The 26,844-nt window shown below is 32.9% G+C and overlaps 1 protein-coding gene across 11 annotated transcripts; it reads left to right on the top strand.

Annotated features, from left to right (window-relative positions):
- The first annotated feature begins 5,409 nt into the window (after positions 1-5,409).
- Positions 5,410-26,577, top strand: LOC136418950 (uncharacterized). 11 transcript variants are annotated; one of them, XR_010753017.1, is made up of 6 exons: positions 8,995-9,222; positions 9,277-9,962; positions 10,980-11,006; positions 11,421-11,466; positions 11,528-11,954; positions 26,283-26,577. XR_010753017.1 is itself a non-coding variant. In XM_066405153.1 (4 exons), the coding sequence occupies exons 3-4, from the start codon at positions 9,833-9,835 to the stop codon at positions 26,540-26,542; spliced, it is 390 nt and encodes a 129-aa protein (XP_066261250.1). In that variant the 5' UTR covers positions 8,995-9,222; positions 9,277-9,401; positions 9,520-9,832; the 3' UTR covers positions 26,543-26,577. The 11 variants fall into 11 exon arrangements, 6 of the variants coding, with proteins under 6 accessions (XP_066261253.1, XP_066261252.1, XP_066261250.1 ...); XR_010753016.1 differs by lacking the exon at positions 10,980-11,006; XR_010753015.1 differs by having other exon boundaries at positions 11,421-11,954.
- The last annotated feature ends 267 nt before the right edge of the window (positions 26,578-26,844 follow it).

The following is a 26,844-nucleotide window of genomic DNA, read 5'->3' as shown; positions in this document are numbered from 1 at the left end:
TGAGATTGATAAGTTCTTAGGCTGCGAAGTCTTTTTTGATCTCCTCTGTATAGGGCAAATAAAATTGGACAAGTACTTGCCGATATTGCAAAAGACTCTACTTCGCTGAATAGTAGCTGAACAGGTTCCATGTGGTCAGGGTAAGGTTGGTAAGGTAGATGCCATGCTATCAAATTATTTTCTCACCCAAAATTCGTCAAATCAAACTTTGGAAAGGTTTTGGTTAATTGAGGAAGTCGCTCCGAATCCACGAGCCAAAATGACCAGTGAGGAGCTGGAATGCAAAGGCCATTTCACGGAAACAATGACTCGTAATAAAGACGGCCGGTTCGTAATGAGACTTCCTTTAAAGGATAATTTCGTGGAGTTAGAGGAAACTGAACAATCAGCACTTAGCAGATTGTACGCTGTCGAAAGGCGATTATCAAAAAACGTCAAACTCGGGACATCTTACAGGGCTTTCATGCGCGATTATCAAGACCTCGGGCATATGACAGAGATATCACGTGAAATACCCGCCACCAAAGGTCCTATTTACTACATCCCACATCATTGCGTCGAAAAACCCGAGAGCACTATTACGAAGTTACGAGTAGTCTTCGACGCCGCGTGTAAATTGACCACAAACTTATCACTGAATGATGTTTTAAAGGTTGGACTTACCATACAAGACGATCTATTTTCGATATTGTTACGCTTCAGAAAACATAATTTTGTTTTAATTGGCGACTTAACAAAGATGTACCGTCAAATACTTGTCAGCGAAAACGAAAGAAACCTGCTAGAGCTAGGTAAACCATATCGTAATTGGACATCATACAGTTATTGGAGAGACTGAATAAAATACGTTATTACAAGAATAGTTTAGAAGTCGATGCGGTTTTTCGTTGACAAATGTCACCGTCGTTGTATCATCTTTCATACCGATTCAAGATTTCCCGCTAAATTCTCATTAGTAATGCGTATTAGTCAGTATATTTTTGCCATGTAAAAATTCCTTAATTACCGATAAGTAGTTGTTTAGAAACCTTACATTGTTTAATAACAATAACACATATTTTTTTATTAATATAGAACTTTATATTGCTCAATTCTGAAAGTGTACACATTAAATATTACTCAATTGTATAAGTTTTATCGGATTTAGCCTCAATAAAACGGCATGATTCATATCTAATAACTGAGCTTAAAAGTATTTACTTTTCAATTATTGGAGAGCCTGTCCAACAACTAAAGTCTACTTCTACAATAAGAAACATTTTAAAAAACAAAGACAAAATTAAGTTGTCAGCAACTGCCCACACATCGTCTAGTGCAGCAAAGATAACTCGATCAAGAAGCAATATTTTAGAAGAAATGGAAAAACGTCTTTGCATTTGGATTGATGATGAAATGGAACGCAACATGCCGTTAAGTCAAAAAATAATCATGCAAAAGGCCATAAATATTTTTAATCACATTCAAAATGAAAGAGAAGATACAAGTGAAAATTTTACAGCTATCCGAGGTTGGTTCGATAATTTAAAAAAAAGAAGAAACCTCCACAACATTCGAATCACCGGAGAAGCAGCGAGTGCAGATACTACTGCCACTTCAATTTTTCCTGCATCGTTAAAATTCATAATTGAAAGGGGAAATTATTCACCATAATTGGTTTTTAACGTGGATGAAACAGGACTTTTTTGGAAGAGAATGCCAAAGCGCACATTTATATCGCGAGAAGAAAAACGAGCACCGGGTTTCAAAGCTGCAAAAGACCGTTTCACCTTTTTTCTGGGTGGTAACGCCAATAGCGATTTAAAATTAAAACCTCTACTTGTGTATTATGCCCAAACCGCAAGGGCCATGAAAGGAGTTCTAAAATATAGTCTACCTATCATTTGGGAATTCAATAAAAAATCTTGGATCACAAGAGACATTTTTCAAAATTGGTTTACCACACATTTTTGTCCATTTGTAAAACGTTACTGTGAACTAAATAATTTTGAACCAAAAGCTTTATTACTTCTAGATAACGCACCAAGTCATCCCATCAACCTATCGGACTTAAAAACTCGTGTCTCGGTGGAAATAATTTTCCTATCACCCAACACTACATCGTTAATTCAGCCAATGGCCCAGGGAGTTATTGCAAATTTTAAGCTGCATTATCTTCGTCGTACATTTCAACAACTTATTGATAAAACAGAAGATGGAGATAAAGAAACAATTTTGCAATTTTGGGAAAAATATAACATCCTGGATGCCATAGGCAATATCGACGTAACTTGGTAAGAATTAACTAAGAAGTGCATGAATGGAATGTGGAAGAAGATATGGTCGGAGATATCCCAGGATTATCAACGAGAAGAGCCTATGGTTGGTCAAATTGTCAATCTAGTCAAAATAGCAAGACTAGGAGATGTAGATGAGCAAGATATTAAGGAGCTACTGCAGGTTTCTGGTGTAGGCCTTACCAACGATGACCTTCAGAAACTGGCAGAACAAGGAATTGAAGAAGGCGAAAACAGTGGTTCTGAAAACGATGAACCAAAAGAAATTACTACAGATTTTCTTAAAAAAAGTTTGGAAACGATAACCGAAATAGTAGATAAAATTGTAGCGAATGACCTAAATTTTGACAGGAGTGCAAAAGCAAGAAGAGGAGTTTTGGATACGATCGCCTGCTACCGACATTTGCTTAATGAAAGAAAAAGAAAGCGACAAATGACTCTAGACGATTTCTTCGCCAAAAAATCAACAATAACAAACGCGCCAGGACCTTCATTGCAAATATAAACTTTATCATATATTTGTGCAAATGTTTGTGTTATATAAAACATTATATAAAATGCAAATTACTAGTATTAAAGTTTAAAATTAAAGTAAAATTTGTTTATTTTTGGTCGTATATTCCCGTTTTCTTGTTTACAATGTGTTAAAATGACTTCATATAACGCTGTCGTTTAGCGCTCCTATTTTCAGGAACACATCTACCGCACTAAACGAGGTCTTACTGTACTTAAATTCGGACAGTAAATATTGAAAGTACTAAAATCAAATGGATATTTAAAAATGATTAATTAGTTTTATTATTTGATTCAGGCATTTCGGTCCATTTTTAATGTATTTTTAAAAAAGCTAAAATTTGCCTTATGAAACTGGGCTGAATTTCAAGGCATTGCGACTTTTTCGCATTGCCGGGTTCATTCCTTATCGATTTAGAGTTTAAAGAAAGAACAAACAGATGTCAATGTGAAAAAACGAACAGAAAAAATATAAAATGATAATGTGACAAATTTCTGGACTACTCGATTGAAATCTCTTGGACTAATGTCTCGCACACTTTCCTGAATATTTTTGATTTTCCAATTTATATCATACTCATTTTCATCTAATTAATATCCAAACGGTAATGTATCAAAGTTTTCGAAAATAACTCTCTTGTCATAAACAAAACCAAATTCTTTTGTTTCTATTTTATTTAAAAGTTCTTAAATAAATATTAGTATTACTGGTAACTCGATGATATGGTGTATTGATTTTATTATTTTGGTTTTCTAAAATATTATTTATTGTATCGGAATTAATCTTTTTGAACGTTTCATAGTTTAATGTAAACCCTTTTAGTTTACAAACAATTTCACCTGTATTAGTCTTAACAATAACTCTTTGTACCTATTGATATCCAGTCAACACCCCATATTTCCTTACCTAATTCATCGGGTCAATCACCCAATAGACATCCTGTTTTAACAGTGTTTTTATCATTATCTATGTACGCAATGCTATTTATATACTTATATCATAATATGCTACACTTTCTCCTAATATGTCTAACATTTCATACAATCTTAGTCTTGCACTTGCAGTTGTAAAAACAGCTATGAATGTATTGGTATTAAAATCATTTTCTACATAGCAATCTTTATACTTATAATCAGTTTATAACATATTTTCATTTGATTCATTTATGTGTATATTATAAAGTTTGTTATCTAATAAAATTTCATAAAATCTCTTAACATCCGTAAGACATTCTGCTTCTGCCATGTTTTGTCTCTGACTAAATTTACTCCATAAGGAATTTCAGCATATTTTTTCTACAGTTCAAGTTACATATTTCAATTTAGATTTTTCTTGCTTAAATAATAATTTAGGAATTACTCATCGTAGAAGGAAGACCGATAAAGCGTAATACTTTTGCCACAAGAAGTTTTATACAAATGGAAATAGTTTATTTCGAGTGGTAAAAGAAATTTCTATATTCAAGCCAAAAAGTTTTGTAACAGTATCCAGCATCCAGCTGCATAGTTTAACTACAGCATGAACTAATATAGTACCGTGTGTCTTAAAAAATTTCAGATCAAGTAGGCCATAGAATTATTTGACAGCGAATCTGTATGTCTTTAATATGTTCTGCGTAATCATTTTTAGCACCCAGAACACTATAATTAAGCAACACACAAGTCCGTGGACTCTTGGAAAAGACTATTTTTAATAAAAACCAACTAATAATTCAATAATAGTAAATAGAGTAGTATTTTAGTGCGATTTTAAGTAGGTTTATATTTCTTCATGTATTTTCGAGATTATGCAGAACATATCAAAGACATACGCAATTCGCTGTCAAATAATTCCGTCGCCACTTGATCTGAAATTTTTTAGGACACACGGTATAAACTCTGTCTATTACTAGTAACTCAGTATTGGGTGGAAAAACAAATGTCGGATATTTTTTAATTACTTACTTGACTTGTGCTCAATACAAACTAATCACGAAGTATAAAAACATCCAAAAATCAGCCATAAATTTCAGGAAAAGGCATTTGGAAAAGAGTAAACAGAAAACACCAAACAACCCTCGATTTGATTTGACAGTTTAAATTGCCTACAGTGACGGTATATAGAGATTCTAATCACAATTAACATACAATTTGACAAATTGTTTTTTTTTTCGATTTTAAAGATTTCCCCTAACTTACCATTATTAATCCCTAAACTGGCAATGATTAGTGAGTATAATCTGTCACCATCAAATTTTATATTTAAAAAGTTTTGTAGTTCGTTAAGATGTATTTATATCGCTGAAACAGGTAGATGATCCCAGCTAATAATAAAATAACTTTCAACTATCAATTAATAAATTTCTTAAAATCACGATTTTCACCTTTATAAATTCTGAATGGAAAAAAAATTATTGATTCCACTAAAGATGAAGATCAGATTTCGCTTCTGGGACAAAAACAAGTTGTTATTTGGATCGGGAAAGTTTATCTATTTTTACTTTATTTTGAGGAAAGAATTTACCCATATTAAACTAAAATATTGCCAAAGAATTCTGAAAGATAAAAATTAAACGTACTTAAAATATAATATTTCTTGCTAATTTATATCCAAATAAGAGAGAATTTAAGGAATCATGGAAGGTTTTAAGGTTCCATTGCGAAGACAAGGTGCTGCAACTAAAAAAATCATCCATGTGTAGGATTCCATTTAAACCCGTAACTTTCAGAAATGCAGTTGAATTCTGCCGTCTACAGTGAGTACTTGTAGGTTTTATAGAGATATTATATCATGCCATACTTATGTTAGTCAACACTTACAAGTTTTTTCTTAACTTGTATCTTGAAATATCCAAAAAACCTTGATCGTCCTTAGAAATTAATGTAAGAATATTAATTACGATATTTTCTCAATTCATTGCAATAAATATTTATGAAAACACTTTAACTATTAAAGTACTACTACTTTTTTAATAACAAGTTTAACTACTAATTATTAAAAATATTTAATACTCACCACCCTCTCCTTCCGAAGACGAAACGAAAAGAACCTCCGAAATTAATTGTGTGAATGTGATCGTCAAAGTGGTGATAAAAGATTCCTCTGCGCAAAGCTGACAGGCCAATTTCTAGAAAAGGTCGCACAGATATAGTTTTATCTTTCACATGATATTATGTGACATGCGTAGGGGACTATTTAATCGGCACGGCCAGTCCTACTTGGTACTTAGGTAACAATTTAGATGGCAAACTGTGCAGATTCACTAAATTGCTCGCATCGAAACTCGTAAAATGTATAAAGATAAATTATTTTACAGGTGCTCCGAAATGAGCTATTTGACTTGTTTATTGGATGTTTTTATAAATTGCTGTACCAAAAAAGTACATTTTATATAGAGCCTTCATAAATTATTATTCGCCACGTATCTTTCAAGGTCAAATTTTATTATTTTGAGTTTGTTGCATTGATTTTTAGCAATTTTTCTAATCAGCTATTGGTTACTATGATTTAAGATGCGGTTTACATCTATGATGTTTTGAGTTGAATACACAACAATCGCGTTACGCGCTGATCCCCTAATTGGTTCGACGGAAATTATGCGCAATAATTTACGCCAAGTCTGTGATAGTGTAGTGGAACCTTTAAATTTAAACATAAACGAGTACAGCGAAGTTCGTTCATTGACTGGATTTCTGCAATTTCCCGGTTTTTTTGCTTTTTCGAAATATTTTCTTCCTATTGTTTTCTCTTATTTATCAGAAACAGTTTTTGTAAAGACTTAAAAAAATAGGCTTCACTTTGGAACCAGATACGTTCATTTTAATAACATATTTTTGTAGTGAGAATCTCAATGATGACGGATCATGGACCAATTCTTTGCAATTCTGCTTACAACAATATGTTATGAAGTTTCTCGAAGCAGATTTGCGATTATTATAGTTTTGTGAAACATAAAACAAGGGTTGTTGAACGATTTAAAACAAAAGGCTGCATTTACAAAGGAAAATCTATTGGCAAACTAAGTCTTACAGGTGTAGTTTTGGATGAAGTTCAGGAAAGAATGAACTAAAGCCCCAACAAATCAGTATCAAGATTATCCAATCAAACTGGTACATTTGTTAAATTTAAAGTTAGTTTCGAGCTTAATCAAACGTAACATTGTTCTGTAGGCCTTTCAGTCGAAACTTACCATAAAGCACTAAAAAAAACTAAAGATGCACCTGTATAAAGTAATAGTTGTCCAACAATTATTCCCAATTAATTATGACTAATGAGTTAGGTATTGCAAGCAGTTCAATGGAACTTTTAATAATTTTTAATAACCTGAACTTCTCAAATTGATGTTTTTCTCTGATGTAGCATGGTTTCACTTATCAAGATATGTGAATAGCAAAAATTATAGGACTTGAACAACAGAAAATCCTCATCAATTTCTGGAAACAAGTTTGCACCCATTAAAAATTGGTGTTTGGGTAGCCATGTTCAGGGGGCGTATTATTGGCCCAATTTTTTTTAAGACCCTTTAAATGCTGAAAGATACTAAGAGAATATTTTACAGACTTTCTTAAATGAAGTCTATGATGACAAAGTACAAACTGGATATTTCCAATAGGACGAAGCTACTGTTCATTCTGTAAAAAAAAAATTTAATGTTTATTGAAGAGTTTTATAGCAAAAGAGTCAATAGTTGAGAACTGTGGCTCCCAAAGTCCCCCGATTTGACTCCACTTGATTGTTTTTTGTTCTGGTATTTAAAAAACAAAATTTTCAAAAAAAGACTCTATACTCTTGATGAATTGAAAGAGGCAATCACTAGGAAAAGAAATAACGTGTCACAGGAACAACTCAAAGACATGTTTGAAAATTTAAAAAGACAAGTAAATGTGTGTTTAAATAACAACGGTAGATATTTTCAGCATTTATTATAATGTAGATTTAACGTATTAGATGTTTCATTCACTTCATTCCTTATTTCAGGAAAACAACATTTTGTTTTAGGTCAGCTTTAGTTTGATTGTAATGGACCATACCATTCTATAGCTGTATGCAATACTTCTGTAAGTGTCTCCTGTAGCCAAGAATCTGTAATAAACGATCATTCGTGGTTAATAATGATTATGATATTTTGTGGACGATTCTGTAAGAATGAAAAAGTAATACTTTTATACATTTTCTTTTCACTTACAAGGTCGATCAAATCATTTTCTATGTGATTTTATGACTTAATAAAGACTCAAAAATTGCCATTCATTAACAGATGCAATCAGAAGAAAACAAATATTTGTTAAAAATAGAATGCCGGCTCAAAGTATCAAAGTATGGAAATTTGAAAAAATAATGTCAGATCTGTAGACATAGATAAAGATATTTTAGAATTCAATATGCAGGAGCAAAATGAAAACATAGAGGATGAATTGTAACCACAAAAACTTCCTGAACTATTACCTGTGACATGAGTTACATCCGCGACAAGTGCAACTCTAAAGTTGGCTAAAAAAGTTAAGAAAAATATGTGGCTGTTCTGTTAAAACAGATTATGGACAAAACATAAAGAAAAGGCTAAATTAAGAGTTGAAGAGAGAAATAAATTATTGGAAAATTTAAGACCCACAGAAAATGATCTTCTATTACTCGGATAATTCACTGTTAAGCTCCATTAATGTCCTTGAGGAACAATAAACTAATGGCTCACATAATCTGATCACCTATATAAATTGTTTAACTTCACATTAATTTGAATAATAAAAATGAGTACATTACATATTAAAATGACTTACCTTAAAAAGGCAGTTAGTTTCTCTTCATTTCCAACGGGTCTTGAAGCGTTGCATCTTTTGTCCATTTAATTTTTGATGAAATTGTGCACTTTTTTGACTTGACCACTGTTTAATCTAACTTTAATGCGTCACGTCACGAGGCAATAGCTTATTTTACCACTGACCTTATTGGCAAATCGTAATTTCATAAGTAAATAAATATTTTCCAATAAAAGTACACTTCCCCGGAACATAACCATAATATTAGAGATTTAATTATTTCCTTATTTCCTACCCTTCACGCCACCCGTGACAAATTTTGCCAGCTGATTTTATTTAGTGGATTTATTTTTATAGAACTGAACAGTCTAACCAACCAATGCATGGTAGGTTGCCTAAATTTTTGGCCACGCGGTGGGTAATCATTAATGAAGGCCCTGTATAATCCTGCATGCAACTATTTATACATACAACTGCGCCTCTCTAGTCTTGTTATTATTTGGACGAGATAAGATAACAGAGTGACAAACAGCAGGCGAGACTTGGAATAGGTTAGTACGTATTAAACCAATGATAAAAACCAATAAGTAGGTAGTTGATACGGCGTTTGATAAAAGTGAACCAGATGATGAAAATGAAACCACACTGATTGTAGAACTATTCATTCTATGATGGACAGGAGACCATAACATTACAGTTTGTAAGTCAGGTAGAAAAATAGAATTTCGTGGCAGTATTAGAAGCATTTTTACAGTTTAGGTGAGAAAATACATATATATGTCAGAAGTTCCCTAACTCGTAGAGAAACAAAAACACAAGTTTAGGCGGTACTTCTTTATTTCTCTAGAATCGGGAATCGAATGAATCCCTTTTTGATGCGTAAGGGTCACTCCGGGTGCATCTGCTTTTCTTCCAAAAAGCCTGTCACCATACCTTCCACATTCTTCCCATGCTTACATCCCTTAATCGTCTTATTCGCACCTCCATATGTTTTTAGGCGAGATGATAGACCTTTATCTTTACCACGAATGATCCATTTTGACTAGTACAAGTTTAGTCCATTTCTAATTTACAATGGGGCACCAGTAGGTGCCTGTGACATTCCGCACATGTCCAAGGATAAGTTACAATATTATGGGACAACATGTTTTTTGCATTTACATTAAACAAGTTGATAAGTAACCCCATATGGCTTTCTTTATGAAAGCTCACATATATTTATGTAAGTATGCTTATGTTTTGTTCGTTATGTAGCAATATTTCCAGCAATTCGGCCGATTCTGGAAGGTCCACAATATCATAATTAACTTATGAAATTATATATTGTTATTAACAATAATATGGTGGATACCCTAGTCATGCTCCTCTTAATGGTTCACTATCGCATGTACCACCACATTATACCCAAGCAAGGATATCCCCCACCACAAAACTACCAAGGTACAGATTTTGTATTTATTGATGTTACTTTAATTGTTATGAAAAAGTATAAAGTAACTTGATGTCAATGAACTTTTAAAATGTTTTCTATATTTAAAAATTTGTACATACAGTGCGAATGTTAAAAGTCTCTCTCTCACATTCGTTGATAAATGGTTGAATTGAATTTTAGCAATTTATCCAATAATATTTTTGTTTGATTCATTGATAGGTTTCATCATCTTCATGGTAATTTTGAATAATTTCCTTAATACTATTTTTATCGGTTACATTGATTAACCTTTTCATACATCTAATAAATTTTATTGATGGCCATTTGAAATATTGAATTGAATGCTCATAGAAAATGATTCATATATGTCTGAATTTTCGAAATAAATATGAAATTGGGTGTCTGGTATGATATAATCGTTGATAAATTTTATTATATCCTTTTCAAAATTATTTTCTGATATTTGTATTTTGATACGTCTTTTCCTTCCAAATAAAATAGTGATTTTTGGATTCACTGAGGAGTGCAGAACTGAAGAAATAATAATTTGATTTCGTCGGAAATTACTGCACTATCAGATATAGGAATTCCTACAATGAGACTTGATATATTTGAATGAATTGTGATATTGTCATCATCAGTTGGTCGCATATTGTTTTACGTCCCATTTAGCTTTCTCTCTCTAAGATCTTGATAAGGTCCAGTTTTATTATTTTCCGCAGTAGAAATTTTTTCTAAAATTGACTCAAAACCTGCATATATTATAAAAGGAGCTCTCTGTTTGAAAACATAATTTTTAAATTCAACATGAGTGTAATTAGTGGAAAATAACATATGGCAAATATTTTTCTTTTCACATAAACTAGAATGTTGATTTAGCAATTGTTCGTTTAAAAAATAATTTAAACATGTGTCACATACATAAATTTTACCATTGCGTTTGCTCACTTGGTTAGATATGAGACGCGAAAGATTTTTTATTCAACAAAAGTGATATTTAGTTTCAATATTAACGTTATTTTCAGGAACTAGTTTACAATCGTTAATTTTTGGTGAGTAAAAATTGTGAATTAATAATAAATTAACATGCCTATTCAGTTTTTTTGTGTCAATTTTGCAGGAACTGTTATTAATCCAGTCTCATGCAATTCAAGCATATAAATATTTATAGATATGTTATTAAGTTTTTCAAAGGGTACAGCAGGATAAGTATGGCAAATCGGCCTATAAAAGGGATTCAAATTTTTTGTGTAAAATAGATGTATTTGGTTATAAAAACAACATTTACTTTGACTTTGGGTCGATTTTTCAAAGTGACCTTGAAATATGCCAAAAAGATTGCTTAAGTACCTTTATTACTTTAAACTCAAATATCTCAGGAACTAAAAGAGATACAAAAATGATTAAAAAACCAGTTTATGGCTGATACTCTAAAAAATATTGATGTATTTTTTTATAATTTTTAGAGAGTCGCTGTTTAGGCCAGGGCTTCTTAAAGTCTGTCTAACAGTAGTGAGTACCTCAATCGATACCCACGGAGTAATCCATTTATGCTGGTTGGGTTTTTTCGAAGGACTAGACGGTCTGCCGTCATTTAAAGGAAGTAAAGTTTATGGGTTTTCCAGTTCACAAAAACACTGCCGCACAATTAATCACTTAATACACTACTACTTTGTATAAATTCACAATCGCGGATACAGTCGAAGGCACCGTGTACGCGAGATCTGAGGACTAGATTGAGGATACGCGAAATATTGCTAGAGCTGTTTGCTTTAGTGTACGCGTATAGAGTTTGGAGTGATTGAGCAGTGACCAATAGACCCTGAGTTATGAGAGTAACTACTAAGTAGCGAGAGAGAGAAAGAGAGATAGAAAGCTTGAAATACTTTTCTCAATCGGGAGTCCAATTGCACTCTTTGAGGTCTTTGATCGTACTAACTACCAATTCTCGCCCTGGAGGAGTCTGCCAACTTTCCCACTTCTTAAGGCTGCAAGAACAGGTGAGAGAAATGCTACTTTAAAACCTATTCGAAATTATACCAATGCCGCCACCCTCTAATCTGGGTGCCGATTCGTGCAATATTTATACCAGGGAATTCCTAATGGTTATTACAGGGAATTCCGGGTAGATTTATTGGAGGTCTATGTGGTTCCAATTCTGGGCTACAACCCCAAGCCGCAAAGAACCAGATGGGCGAAACGTATACCATAGCTCCCATCTTAATTCGGCACGTAACGGTGGCTCGAGGATGTCTATTTTATTAGGGCGCAACAATGATTGGAGGCCCAATGGTTTCCAACCGTTTTATGTTGGGAAATTCCAACAGTCGCAATATTTTTAAAAACTTAAAAAAAACTTTTTAAATGCTATTTTTTCATTTTGGTTTTTGAGTGATAATCACAAATTTAACATGTTATAATATTGTTTAAATTCTATCTCCTGCAAAAATTTTAATTTTTAAAAAGTGTCGCAACGCATTCAAATATATAAAAAACGAAGAGCGCGTCACTAATTATTTGTATTCGTTAATGTTTCGAGTATAAAATAGAAACTAATACAAAATATAATTCTATTTAACAATTTAATCAACTATAGACATTTAGTCTTCATCACTATTTTCATTAATAACCACCGGAGTCTTAGTTTTTTTTTTAATGTAATATTTAAAATACGTGTTAAATTATTATTATCCTTCCTATTCAATTTTTTGTATTGTATGACTTTGTTCCGGTGATATAGTATTAAATAGGGAACCGTTTGATGCAAAATAAACAAAATGATTAAAAATTTAAGTTAGAGATTTTATATTATTAACCAACGATATGCTAAAATAAGCAAACCTTTGTCTGGAATTAGTTTCATTAGTTTGAGTTTGATACGGCTTGGGTTTTATTAGACCAACTTTTTAGTCCTATTATTATTCAGTTTAACTTAGTTTTTTTGTTACCTATTAGACCCATGTTCCGCGTTTGTGTATATCCTTCAATCTGGCGATGTGAATGATCATGGCTAACACCACCGAAACCGCAAAAAAACTGTTCAATTTAGACGAAAATCAGCTGATACTAATTATTGACGATACATATATTCGGTATCAAAAAAGTAGAAATAATTATTATCAAAGAAAATCGTATTCCGGACAAAAAAAAACTAATTTATGTAAGCCCTTTACTATACGTACAACAAACGGTTTAGTAGTAGATTTTGCTGGACCATTCTATGGCACTGAAAACGATGTTTCAATAATGAAAGTGGTTTTAGAAAATCCAGCAGGCATAAGTTCCATTCTGTTACCAGATGATATATTTATTGCTGATCGTGGATTTCGGTATGTCATATAGAATTTAACTTAAAAAGATTTCAAAGTATTTATACCAGCCATGAAAGGTAACCGAACTCAACTAACAACGGAGAAAGCTTCTTTTTTTTTGTATAGGGAAGGAAAACCTTCATAGGTACCCGGCCTGGTGTTCTGGCGACCGGGTTATGTGGGATTCACCCCCCTGAAGGGAGGGCGCTTACCCACTAAAAACCTCCCCTCTTCACCCTTAATCCCCCCCGGAACCACCTCCCGGCATTACTTCAGGGGGGGATCCTTACTCCTTTCTTAACGCTTTTCCCTCTTGGGATTGCGTCCTCTCCCATCCTCCTCTCCTTTCCTTCCCTCGTGCCACCGAGAGGGCCTTCCTAAACACCTCACATTTCCCTCTCCCAGTCCTATGTCCCCTTACATTACAAATAGTGCACTTTTCTTCCTCCCTACAATCCTGCTGTTTGTACCCCTCTTCCCCGCATGTAAAGCAGCATTTTGATCGGTCCTTCCCCTTACAATTTTTAGCTACACGGTCGAGGCCCCAACACCTAAAACACCTCTCAACCTCCAGTCTCTTTTCCATTCTGCACCTGACATATCCCACCCTCAAGTATGGATCCCTCATTAATATTGTTTATTCGTGAATCGTGGTACCAAGATGTTGATTAAATATGGCCTAATTCTTGATACGTCTAGTAAGCAATGGACTGGATGCTTGCGAAGGACCACCCTGAGTTCGCGGTCTCAGAGACACCGTGTTCGTGCAAATGAAGAAAACAAAAACCCTTTTCAACAATAACGAAGGTTTATTGTTCACCAAAAATTTCGAGTAATTTAGCAAAGAAATAACAACTTTTCGTGACAAGTTAACTAGTGTACTAATTAACCGTGTATAGGAACCGTGAGAAAAGTAATCGCGTACGAGTAACGTGCAAAGTACGGAGTTAAGAGTCGACGGAGACGCACAAGAAGAAAGCGATTTTTCTTCTTGCAAAATCTTAAATATTAAAGTTAATGGTAAGCGTACATAGGCGTACCAGACACTAAGAGGTCATCATCGGCACTTCTTCTAGATTTGTCCTTGTAACTTGCCTAACTTTAACAATATAATTGGGTTTTATTGGAGGGCGGTTATGACCAGAATCGAGAACGTGTCTAAATTCTAGTACGCACAAAAGGTCGGCGAGGAGTTTTATTACATAGTTAGTCTAAGATCAAACGAAATACGGACCAACATCTGGTCATACGGGCAAAGTGGCACGAGAAACGAGTAATGTTCATAGGTGTAGCACATGGGTTCCTTACATACTAGTCACAGATTTAATACTAGGCTTATGAAGAACACAACTTATCGAACTAATAAATTAAATTAATTATCGGATATTCTGTCCTCTACACAAGCCCTAACAAATATTTGTGTCTTTTTTTCTTTCATTACTACAGTAATCGCCTGTGTGTTATTCCTGTTACTTCTCATGTCTCCCAGTGAATATTCCTCTTCCCTCGGTCCCTCAATTCTTTCCTTTATCGCCTACTGTACCTCACTTCTTGTCGTAGTCGCCTTCGTGCCCCTTATATGTATTATTTCCCTTTTAACATTCGGTCCCACTATTTTCACTTTTGTTATTACTCCATTTTGTATCGCATTTTTTATTTCCCTGGCTCCTTCCTCTTCCCTTCCCATTGTCACCAGAATTTTTCTATCTATAGTTGTTCTTATTCCTTGTATTTCTTTATTTGCTGTTTTATTTCTTATTGATTCTTTAATTTTGAATATTGTATCCTCCAAATGAATTCCTGGCCTCTGATCCACTATTAAAGCGTATAATTTTTTATTTTTTCCTCCTTCACCTCTTTATTTTCCTCCTTTTCTTCCATTCGTTTTTCTTTTTCTTCCCTTTGTTTTGTTGTGTATATCATCACCTTCGTTTCCCCTTCCCTAAAAACGGCCTCCGCCATCTTCCTTAGTTTTTCCGTTTTCATTCCCTCTATATGGTGCATGGCCACCCATTCCTCCCCTTCCGTCTCCTTCCTCAGTCCCACCATATTCTCCCACAGATCCTCCTCGTCCTCCGTTAGTAGAACCCTAACTATTTTTTGTCCCATTTGTCTTCTATTTCCCACGACTTAAAACTATATGTTTGTTCAATCACTTCAAATCCCTCCACACATTCCATCAACTCCGGATATCTCTTTCTGTACATAACCTGCACACTCTTTTCCATCTCTTTATCCTCTTTTTCTACCAGCACCACCTTCACTGTTCTCATTTTTGTTTCTAGAGGATTTTCCACCTTAATCTCCGTATTCCTGTACGTCTCCTTCTGCCAGTATTTATCTTCCACCCTTTTAAAATCCCTGTAGTTTTGTATCCCTGTCACTGTAGTTACCTCTTCCTCTCCATCCGTTTGACTTCCCTGATCCCTAGTACCCACTCTTACTATTTCCCTTTCCGTCTGTACGTCCGCGTCAAACATCATTTTGTCCGTCTTTTCGTATTTATGTCGTCTCAACCAATTAGTTATTATGTTTTTGTTTAGTACTTCCCCTTGTCTCGTCAGTTTTTTGCTTATTTCTTTGATGTCTCTTTGTGTATTCTTCTCTATCTTGTTTCCCAATTCCCCTATAAGTGTTTTTATCCTCTCTAGGGCTTCCATTAAAATGAATGCTTCCGTGTTTTCTCTTTTTTGTACGCGTCACCATCATTTTTTCCAACTGAAGTATCCAGAATTTTTCTTTTTTTTGCCCACACATCATTTTCCGAATTTCATCTCATATCCGTATTAAAATAACTTAAATTTTGAAGCATTGATTTTTTTGGTTCAGCCCTATTCCCAAGTTCCTTTCCTTCCATAACTGTTCCTTCCTTTCTTTGTGTCTGTTCGTCTTGTGTTGTTTTGTCCGTAGTTGTTTGTGTTTGTGTTTTTTTCCGCCTCTCCATTGTATATCCGTTATACCTATAGAGGGCTCCGACTGTCTCCTTTCCATCAGCATTCCAAATCTTGACTGTGCTTGGCTCCCCCTAGAATCCATGGGGCCAGCGCCGGCCACCGGGGCTCTCACCCCGTCGGAGCCGGCGGCGGGACTATCACCCGCCTGGGGTACATTACATTTTGGCTCACTCATCATCCCTCGTGTTGTGTTCCTCTTTGTCCGGTCCCTCTCCTAGGACCCGTCCGACACGGTTGCACTCACCGGCATGGCTCCTGGGGTCGCAGGGACCCTCAAGCCCTCCCACCACGTCAAGGTGGAGACACCTCGGGAAGGAACAACGGAGGAAGCTAATATGTCACGTAAAATCACTAAAGCCAAATGGGTAATCGAAACTGTGCATGGTATTATTGGTCAACAATATAGACTTCTACATCATCAAGTTCACAATGCACTTTTGCCTAAAATGGAAAGATTATGCAAAATTGTTGGTTTTCTGCATAATAAATATAATCAAAGATTAGGTTCAGACGGTGAATTGAATGACATTATAGTGCAATATACATATAGATAATAGATTAAATATGCCTAATACATTGAGTCAAGAAGTTTCAGTAAAAAAATGGAATCGCAGAAAATCTAAATTCAACCAGCTCAATACAAATGACCTTCTTGATTTTGGCCGAGTTGATGGGTAATGATAATTTATTAATAAACTACGTAAAAGAAGCACCTAACATACTAAAAGCAAAAGTTAAATCACGACACATAAACAGAAAAATTTATCGTATTTACATTGATTATGTGCCAGATGGAACATGTTATGAAAGTATAAGACGTTATTGCTGTGATTGTCCTAATGACAACCGTACTGTAAGATGTTGTTCCCATGTGGTGGCCATTTTTTACTATTTGTCTTATGGACGATATTTATCTCGTATTTTAAGACCAACCGCAATTTTATCTTCAATTTTTGAAAACACTAAGACTCCAGTGATTATTAATGAAGATAGTGCTGAAGACTAATAGTTGATTAAATTGTAGAATATAATAACATTCTATATATAATAACTGATTCAAAATTTCACTTCAATTTTGCTACTAACAGCACCGAAAAACAAAAACGTACAATGCAAGTAATAACTGTCATTATTTCTTTTCCATGGCCAACTACGCGAAGAACAAAAATTTACCAGAATGAATATGTACTATTAGTTTCACATAAACTTAATTATTTTGAAAATGGTTTGGAATAGGTATAGGTAATCCTAATACATTTCGATAGAGAATTATATTTTCTACTTGATATTGCTTAAAGTTATAGGGAGTCCCATTTAAAAAAACCGACTTTTGCAACTTCAAAAATAGAAATGTTAGGAGCTGAATTTTTGACACCCTATATAATACTAAGCCATATAAATAGTGAAAGTGTAAACCTAAGACTATATATTGACATTCTGCAAAATATGGAGATTATGTCTTTAATAACTGCGGAGATATGCATTTTAAAGTTGGTCATTACAGAGGTATGTTTTTAATTCAAGGTCAAATATCTCAAAAACGGTAAAAACTAAGTATAGAATATTATACAGAACATGTATTTAAAATATTATGTAGAATTTAAAAATAAAATAATATACTGGGGGTTCCATTTGAAATAAGCAAGTTACAGCTATTTCCGGTTAAACCGGAAGTGACAACAAGTTGAAAATATTTAAAAAAAAGTATATGTCGAAATTAACTTAACTCCAAATTTTCAAATTCGTATCACTTTTAGATCCTAGTAAATTTCTAATGAACGGGTTGGGTGAATAACCCTGTATTGACACATGTATGTTTTTTGGCAATTGTTTCCGGAAGAGTTATAAATGATGAACTATTATTACCTATTTCATACTTGCTAATGTTAATTTCTAGACTAATTATTTAACGGAGAGTCTACCCACTATCTCTTTCTTGAAAGTCTTCAATTTTTATTCAAATTTCAGTAAATACATTATCCTGAAACCACTACAATAAATCTGTAGTAAAGTCAATCACAAAATTTTTCGTATTAAAATATTTATATTCTGTTTTTTCCTCGTCATTTTTTTTATTACGAACTCTCCACAAAAAAAAGTAATTAATAAATGATGTTTTTTCAAAATATTGGGAATTCGAGATTTAAATATGTGAACCGCATCCATGAAATTGTTTTTACATTTTTATGCACTAAATTAATAATTATATCTGTTATAATCCCACTTTTAAATGCTAATTTAATATTCTCCCATTTTACTCTAGCGCCACGTCTACGTTTAAGTATTTAGGAAATGTTAATACCATCCGTATGAACTGCTCCAAATAAGTGGTTTCTATGTATAATATACTATATTGGGGCCTTTGGAAAGTCGCATTCAATTTTCGATACATCTGTCAATGATGAAAACTTTAAGCTTAATTAACCGTTATAATTATTTGAAATTATATATTTTCTAAAAGTAAACTTTATTCACTAAATGTAGACATATTTTGCATCAACCTTATTTTTTTTGCGTTTATTTGAGATTGGTGAGAGAATGGAGATCCAAAAAGTACATTTTCAACATTTAATGCTTTACTACTACCGCAAAAGAAAGAATGCTGTTCAAGCTACAAAAAAGATATGGGTAGTTTATGTATATATACGATGCTGTAAGTGAACAAACGGTTCGTGAATGGTTTGTGAAATGTAGAGGGGGTGAATTTAACCTTGCAGACTGACAACGCTCCGGCAGGCCATCCTCAGTTGATGACGACCAAATCCAAGTGTTAATCACGGAGAACCCACGTAGTACCACTCGTGCCATAACACAGAGACTCAAAGTATCAAATTCCACTATTCACAACCATTTGATGCGGTTTAATTTCATTAGTCGACTTGATATTTAGATACCTCACGAATTAAGCGAACGCAATTTGATGTACCGTATTTCGACGGGCGATTTGTTGCTAAAACGCAATGAAAATAACCCCTTTTTGAAAAGGATTATAACGGGGGATGATAAATAGGTTCTGTACAATAATATACTAGAGCGAAAACGTTCGTGGGGTCATTAATTTGCACCATCCCAAAGATCAATATTCACTCAAAAAAAGTTATGCTTTGTTGTTAGTGGGATTGGAAAGGAATTGTTTATTATGAACTGTTGCCGAATAATCAAACAATCAATTCTGGTAGATATTATACTCAGCTCGATAACTTAAAGTAAGCTATTGAATAATTACGCCCAGAATTGGCTAATCGTAAAGAGGTGGTTTTTCACCAGGATAACGCTAGACCACATGTGTCTTTGGTAACCCGGCAAAAATTGTTGGAGTTCGGATGGGATATGTTACCGCACCCACCATATAGTCCCGACTTGGCACCTTCGGACTATCATCTATTCCACTTTTTGCAAAATTCATTGAACGGAAAAGCATTTAATCCTTTGGAAGACTGCATACAGCACCTGCACCACTTTTTCAACTCTAAGATGGGATTCTTCTTTGAAAATGGGATTATGCAACTATCCAAAAGATGGCAAACCGTTATTCAACAAAATAGTTTATATATCACTAATTAAACCAGATTATTATTATACCACTTTTAATTTTCAAAGTTCACTAAAAATCGGTGGCGACTTTCCGAACAACCCAATAATAATAACCTAATGCGCTTTAAATGTTCTAAATTTGTATGCATCTTTTTTAAAGCTCCCACGTTGGATGCTTCTTTCAGAACCTTCGTTTGCGATCTAATTGATCTGTTGAGGTTCTTAAGCCATCTTCGCTTTTCCAATTCACTTGATTTTTTTGCTCTTCTTCCTAGTTAAAATAGAGTATATTTGCTGGAATAAGCGTAGAGTTTCATCACTAACCCGTGAAGTTTCACTCATTATGAACGAGACAGTTTTCAGAGTGGTCTTAACAGTTTAACAACTAAAAATGTGAATAAGAAAATTACATGAAAATTTTCCACAAAGAAAATTTAATGTATTTACACTACCTACAGTTAAACGAATTCAATGTTAAATATTGGAGTTGGAGTTAATCCTTCGACGGACTACATTTTCCTGAAGATAAAAACATATTGGTCTGGTTCAAATTTTTTAATAATTTTCTTTCATCGGCTCAGTCATTCGTTTTGGTAAAAATACTATATTTTCCTCAAGTTACATTTTCACTACAGGTCCAAAGGGTACAGCAGGATAAGCATGGCGAATCGGCCTATGAAAGGGATTTCAAATTTTTTGTGTAGAATAGATGTATTCGGTTATAAAAACAATATCTACTTTGACTTTGGGTCGATTTTTCAAAGTGACCTTGAAATATGTCAAAAAGATCGCCTAAGTACCTTTATTACTTTAAACTCAAATATTTCAGGAATCAAAAGAGATACAAAAATGGATCATAAACCAGTTTATAACTAAGACTCTGAAGAATATTTGTGTATTTTTTTAATAATTTTTAGAAGGTCGCAATATTTTCAAAAATTAAAAAAAAATTTTAATTGCTATTTTTTCATTTTTTTTTTTGAGTGACAATCACAAATTTAATATATGTTATAATATGATCCAAACTCTATCTTCTGTAAAAATTTCAATTTTTAAAAAGTGTCGCAACACATTCTTATATAAATAAAAAACGAAGAGCGCGTCACCAATTATTTGTATTCGTTAATGTTTCGAGTATGAAATAGAAACTAATAATAACTTATATAAATACAAATAAAAAATAATAAATTATAACTAATAACTAATACAGGATATTGTTATATTCTGTAATTTAATTAACTATTAGTCTTCATCACCATCCTCATTAATAATCACTGGTGTCTTAGTTTTTTCAAAAATTGAAGATAAAATTGCGGCTGGTCTTAAAATACGAGATAAATATCGTCCATAAGACAAATAGTATATAATGGCCGCCACATGGGAACAACATCCTACAGTACGGTTGCCATTAGGACAATCGCAGCAATAACGTTTTATATTTTCATAGTATGTTCCATCTAGAACATAATCAATGTAAATACGATAAATTTTTCTGCTTATGTGTCGTGATTTAACTTCTGCTTTTAGTATATTAGGTGCTTCTTTTACGTACTTTATTGATAAATTATCATTATCCATTAATTCGGCCAAATAAGAAACAGCTACAGTAAATTGATATGAGCCAGTAAAAAACACTTTCAACTGGTCTTCACTTAAGCGAGGAAAATTAAGAAGGTCATTTGTATTGAGCTGTTTGACTTTAGATTTTCTGCGATTCCATTTTTCTACTGAAATTTCTTGACTCAATGTATTAGGTATGTTTAATCTATTATCTATATATTTCACTATAATGTCATTCAATTCACCGTCTGAACCTAATCTTTGATTATATTTATTATGCAGAAAACCAACAATTTTGCATAATCTTTCCATTTTAGGCAAAAGTGCATTGTGAACTTGTTGATGTAGAGGTCTATATGGTATACCAGTAATACCGTGCACAGCTTCGATTACCCATCTGACTTTAGTGATTTTACGTGACATATTAGCTTCCTCCGTTGTTAGTTGAGTTCGGTTACCTTTCATTGTTGGTATAAACACTTTGAAATCTTTTTAAGTTAAATTCTATATGACATACTGAAATCCACAATCAGCAATAAATATATCATCTGGTAACAGAATGGAACTTATGCCTGCTGGATCTTCTAAAACCACTTTCATTATTAAAACATCGTTTTCAGTGCCATAAAATGGTCCAGCAAAATCCACTATTAAACCGTTTGTTGTACGTATAGTAAAGGGCTTATATAAATGAGTTTTTTTTGTCCGGAATACGATTTTCTTTGATAATAATTATTTCTATTTTTTTGATGCCGAATATAGGGAGGGTACCATCAATAATTAGTATCAGCTGATTTTCGCCTAAATTGAACAGTTTTTTTGCGGTTTCGGTGGTGTTAGCTATGATTATTCACATCGCTAGATTGAAGGATATACACAAGCGCAGAACATGGGTCTAATAGCTAACAGAAAAAACTAAGTTAAACAAAATAATAATAGGGCTAAAAACGTTGGTCTAATAAAATCAAAGCCGTACCAAACTCAAAATAATGAAACTAATTCAAGACAAAGGTTTACTTATTTTAGCATATTGTCGGTTAATAATATAAAATCTCTAACTTCAATTTTTAATCATTTTGTTTATTTTGCACAAAACGGTTCCCTATTTAATACTATATCACCGGACTAAAGTCATACAATAAAAAAACCGGATAGGAAGGATAATAATAATTTTAATACGTATTTTAAATATCGCATTTAAAAAAAAAACTGAGACTCTGTTGGTTATTAATGAAAATACAGATGAAGACTAAATGTCTATAGTTGATTAAATTATTAAATAGAGTAATATTTTGTATTAGTTTCTATTTCATACTCGAAACATTAACGAATACAAATAATTGGTGACGCGCTCTTCGTTTTTTATATATTTGAATGTGTTGCGACACTTTTTAAAAATTGAAATTTTTACAGAAGATAGAGTTTGGATCATATTATAACATATATTAAATTTGTGATTGTCACTCAAAAAAAAAAAATGAAAAAATAGCAATTAAAATTTTTTTTTTTATTTTTGAAAATATTGCAACCTTCTAAAAATTATTAAAAAAATACACAAATATTCTTCAGAGTCTTAGTTATAAACTGGTTTTTGATTCATTTTTGTATCTCTTTTGATTCCTGAGATATTTGAGTTTAAATTAATAAAGGTACTTAGGCGATCTTTTTGACATATTTCAAGGTCACTTTAAAAAATCGACCCAAAGTCAAAGTAGATATTGTTTTTATAACCGAATACATCTATTCTATACAAAAAATTTGAAATCCCTTTCATAGGCCGATTCGCCATGCTTATCCTGCTGTACCCTTTAAAGGTTACTAGAACTAACCCCAGAATTTCGATATATATATATTTTTTGGAGTTAATTCGTTTATTTTCACTAAAGGTTTCTCAACAAAATTTGCAAACTTGTTGATTTTGGAAAGATCCATCTAAAAATTGTTAAAAATTATTCTATGTAAGAAAAACAGTTTGAACATATTACTATACAGGCTGGTGAAAATTTCGATACTCACCATTGGTATCTTGGAAAATGCAAAAGATACGAGGTTGGTTAAATAAGAAAAAATGTGTGAAACTTATGGCTTCGTCAATATTCTGAAACAGTGTTGCTAATTTGTTCTTATTTTTCAAGATATTGGGAAAAATCTGAAAAATGCGAAAAATTAATTCTCGTAATAAATAGAAAACTAAAGATTTTTCAAAAAAAATTTTACAATTTTATGGGCTCCTGACGTGTCAATTTTATACTTGGCCTAGTTTTTGAGATAATGGCCCCAACTTATTTTTTTTATACGGACCTAAATAAATTTTCGCATATTCTGAAAGTACTTATTAAGGACTTTTCAACGATATATCACATGATAACATTTTCTAGCGTTGTTTGGTTTAAAAGAGTCCATAATCAGAGTTTTTTTTATAAATATGAATAGAATTTTATGAGAAATGTGAACATTATCGAATAAATGACAAATTTAAAGCCTTAAAATATTAGTAAATGTATAAGTTTAACATGTGTTCAAAAAGTCCACCATTTTCCCCAATACAAAGATTTGCTCGTAAATTAATTTCAACCACTGCTTTTTGTATAGTAGGCCTTGGAATGGTTTCGAAAGCATTTTCAATTTTTTGACGCAAATGATTTACATTCTTTTTTTTATTGTTGTTGTTATAAATTACAGGCACTATGTTAATATTGATATTATATCATTTGTGTTTTAAACATAAAAGAAACCTACGTACCCTCTTTATCATATTTTGTAAACATGTTTTTAATTGAAAAAAAAACAAGGCATGTACGACGTTTACATTCGTAATCGTAGAAATTCTGTTTTGGCATCTTAAAATTATGAAAATCTCTATCCGGAAAGACAGCTACCTCACCGGACCATGTCTGCTAGAGTTTCAAGGAATTTAACTTTTACTGATGGATTCAGAACATTACGAGGACCGTATCGAAAACAAGCTAATATAAATTAAATCTATGTGTTGGCATTAATCGCAATCAATCGAGAAACTTCCAGTCGACAAATTGCCAAAGAATGCGGTATTCATGATTCCACTGTGAGAAAAATTATTAAAAAACGCAAGTACCGTGATTATAAATTCCAACTCGTTCAAATGCTTCATCGAGGTGATAATGATAGAAGATTTCGCAGTTGATTTCGTCAAAAAGTTCAGCAAGATCAATATTTTGCCCGAAAAATTTTATGAACGGACGGGTCTTCTTTCACTAACGTAGGAATGTTTAATAGAAGGAATTGCTATTATTATGCAACTGAGAACCTCCACATTTTAAGTGAAACCAGGCCTCAAATTCGACATTCTTTAAATGTATGGGCTGGTCTTTTGGACGATATATGTAGTTCTGAGACCATTTTTCTTTGAAGGGCATATAAACGCCTGGATATTTGACTTTTTTGGAAACGAATTTAGAGGAAATTCTAGATGAGTTGCCTTTGCAAAAGCTTTTAAATCTTGAATGGTATCATCAAGATGGTGCTCCCCCGCATAACACTCACATTGTACAGGAGTATTTAGATAAACGCTTCTCAAATTGGTGACTGGGTACTTCGTATACTGTTTGTTGGCCACCAAGATTGCCTTGCCTGACACCTTTGGATTATTTTTGGTAGGACTATGTGAAAAACGTTGTCTATGTAACCCCAACCGAAAATGCAAATCATTTGCGTCAAAAAATTGAAAATGCTTTCGAAACCATTCCAAGGCCTACTATACAAAAAGCAGTGGTTGAAATTAATTTACGAGCAAATCTTTGTATTGGGGAAAATGGTGAACTTTTTGAACACATGTTAAACTTATAAATTTATTAATATTTTAAGGCTTTAAATTTGTCATTTATTCGATAATGTTCACATTTCTCATAAAATTCTATTCATATTTATAAAAATCTCTGATAATGGACTCTTTTAAACCAAACAACGCTAGAAAATGTTATCATGTGATATATCATTGAAAAGCTCTTAATGAGTACTGTCGAAATATGCCAAAACATATTCAGGTCCGTATTTAAAGAAATTAAATTGGAGTTATTATTTCGGAAACTATTCCAAGTATACAATTTAGAAAATAACACACGTCAAGAGCCCATAAAAGCATAAAATTTTTGTATGAAACATTTTTTCGAAAAATCTTTAGTTGTAAATTTATTATGAAAATTAAATTTTGTCCTTTTTCAGATTTTTCCCAATGTCTCGGAAAATAAGAATAAAGTAACAACACTCTTTCCGAATATTGACTAAGCTCTAAGTTTGACACATTTTCTCTAATTACGTATCTTTTGCGGTTTCCAAGATACCAATGGTGAGCATCGAAATATTCACCACCCTGTATAATAAGACTTACATACATTGATAAATCCACACTTTAATAAACACAACGTGATGAAAACGATATGAGTAACATACGGTAGCACTAGTTAATGAAACTATTGAAGATTCACTAAGCTTTTTCATATGATTAAAGTGGCTGCATGTGGTGACACAGACATTTGTTTATGACCTATCGTGATAGATTCCCGTGAGATTATTTTAGACCAAAGAAGCATGCTATATCTAACTGTTGCAAAAGTAATTATTATTAATGCATGTGATGGTAAGAAAAGTTGGGTGAATAGTTAAATAGTTATCCTATTATATCAAAAGATAATAGTACTAAGCAAAATAATGAAGAGCATTGTCATAAACATTCAAGGTTTTTACGTTGATCCTGAATGGGTCGTGTAGAGAGAAATGCACTTAACTCAGCAACAAAAAATTGGAGTCAAACAGGGAAGAAACTGCAGTTATCGTCAGTATCAGTTTCTTCTTTGATATAAAATTATAAAAATGTTATCGGACCCCGAATTAGTGAATATTGTAGCTCGAGGTGCTGTATTCTGTGGTTGCTGTAACAATTGACAAATTCATTTTGCTTAATAGAGATGATATTGAATAATTTCTGTTCTAGACGAGAACATTCCAAAGTTACTGCGGACTCTGCCCCCATTGTCATTTGAAGATGTGTTACAGAGACGTCAAAATAGTGACGAAAAATGGAAAGTGACTTCCAATATTCAGTGGATTAAAAAAATCATCAAATCAATGGGAATCAAATCTTACTACCGAAGAGATACAAAAAATACAATTCGTAGTTCTAATTCGGAATGTGGTTCAAACAAACAACGTAGCCGACGACAACGACAATCATTGAAAAATGTTTCTAAATAATTGATTTTGTAACACTGTGAAAGCCATTTTTAATAAAGAAGTACAAAATAATAACAATTGTCTTTATTCACGTAAATCTCTTAACACTTTATTTTTATTGTAATACAAACACTCTTTTAATGCAAGTCAGCCTATACTCATTAAAAAATTACAAAATGATATTAACTGTGCCTCTACAGAGGGAAGATTATATTATTTTAATATTTTACGAAAACTTTTCAAAACTTCATGATATAAAGTAGAAAAATTCAAATTACGTAATACACATAATTTGACTGCAATAAAATAATTATGGATCACAC

Source organism: Euwallacea similis, unplaced genomic scaffold (genome assembly GCF_039881205.1).
Source record: "Euwallacea similis isolate ESF13 unplaced genomic scaffold, ESF131.1 scaffold_49, whole genome shotgun sequence".
NCBI classification, from domain to species: Eukaryota; Metazoa; Arthropoda; class Insecta; order Coleoptera; family Curculionidae; genus Euwallacea; species Euwallacea similis.
The sequence above is the reverse complement of the archived record's forward strand: the minus strand, read 5'-3'. Positions and strand labels throughout refer to the sequence as shown.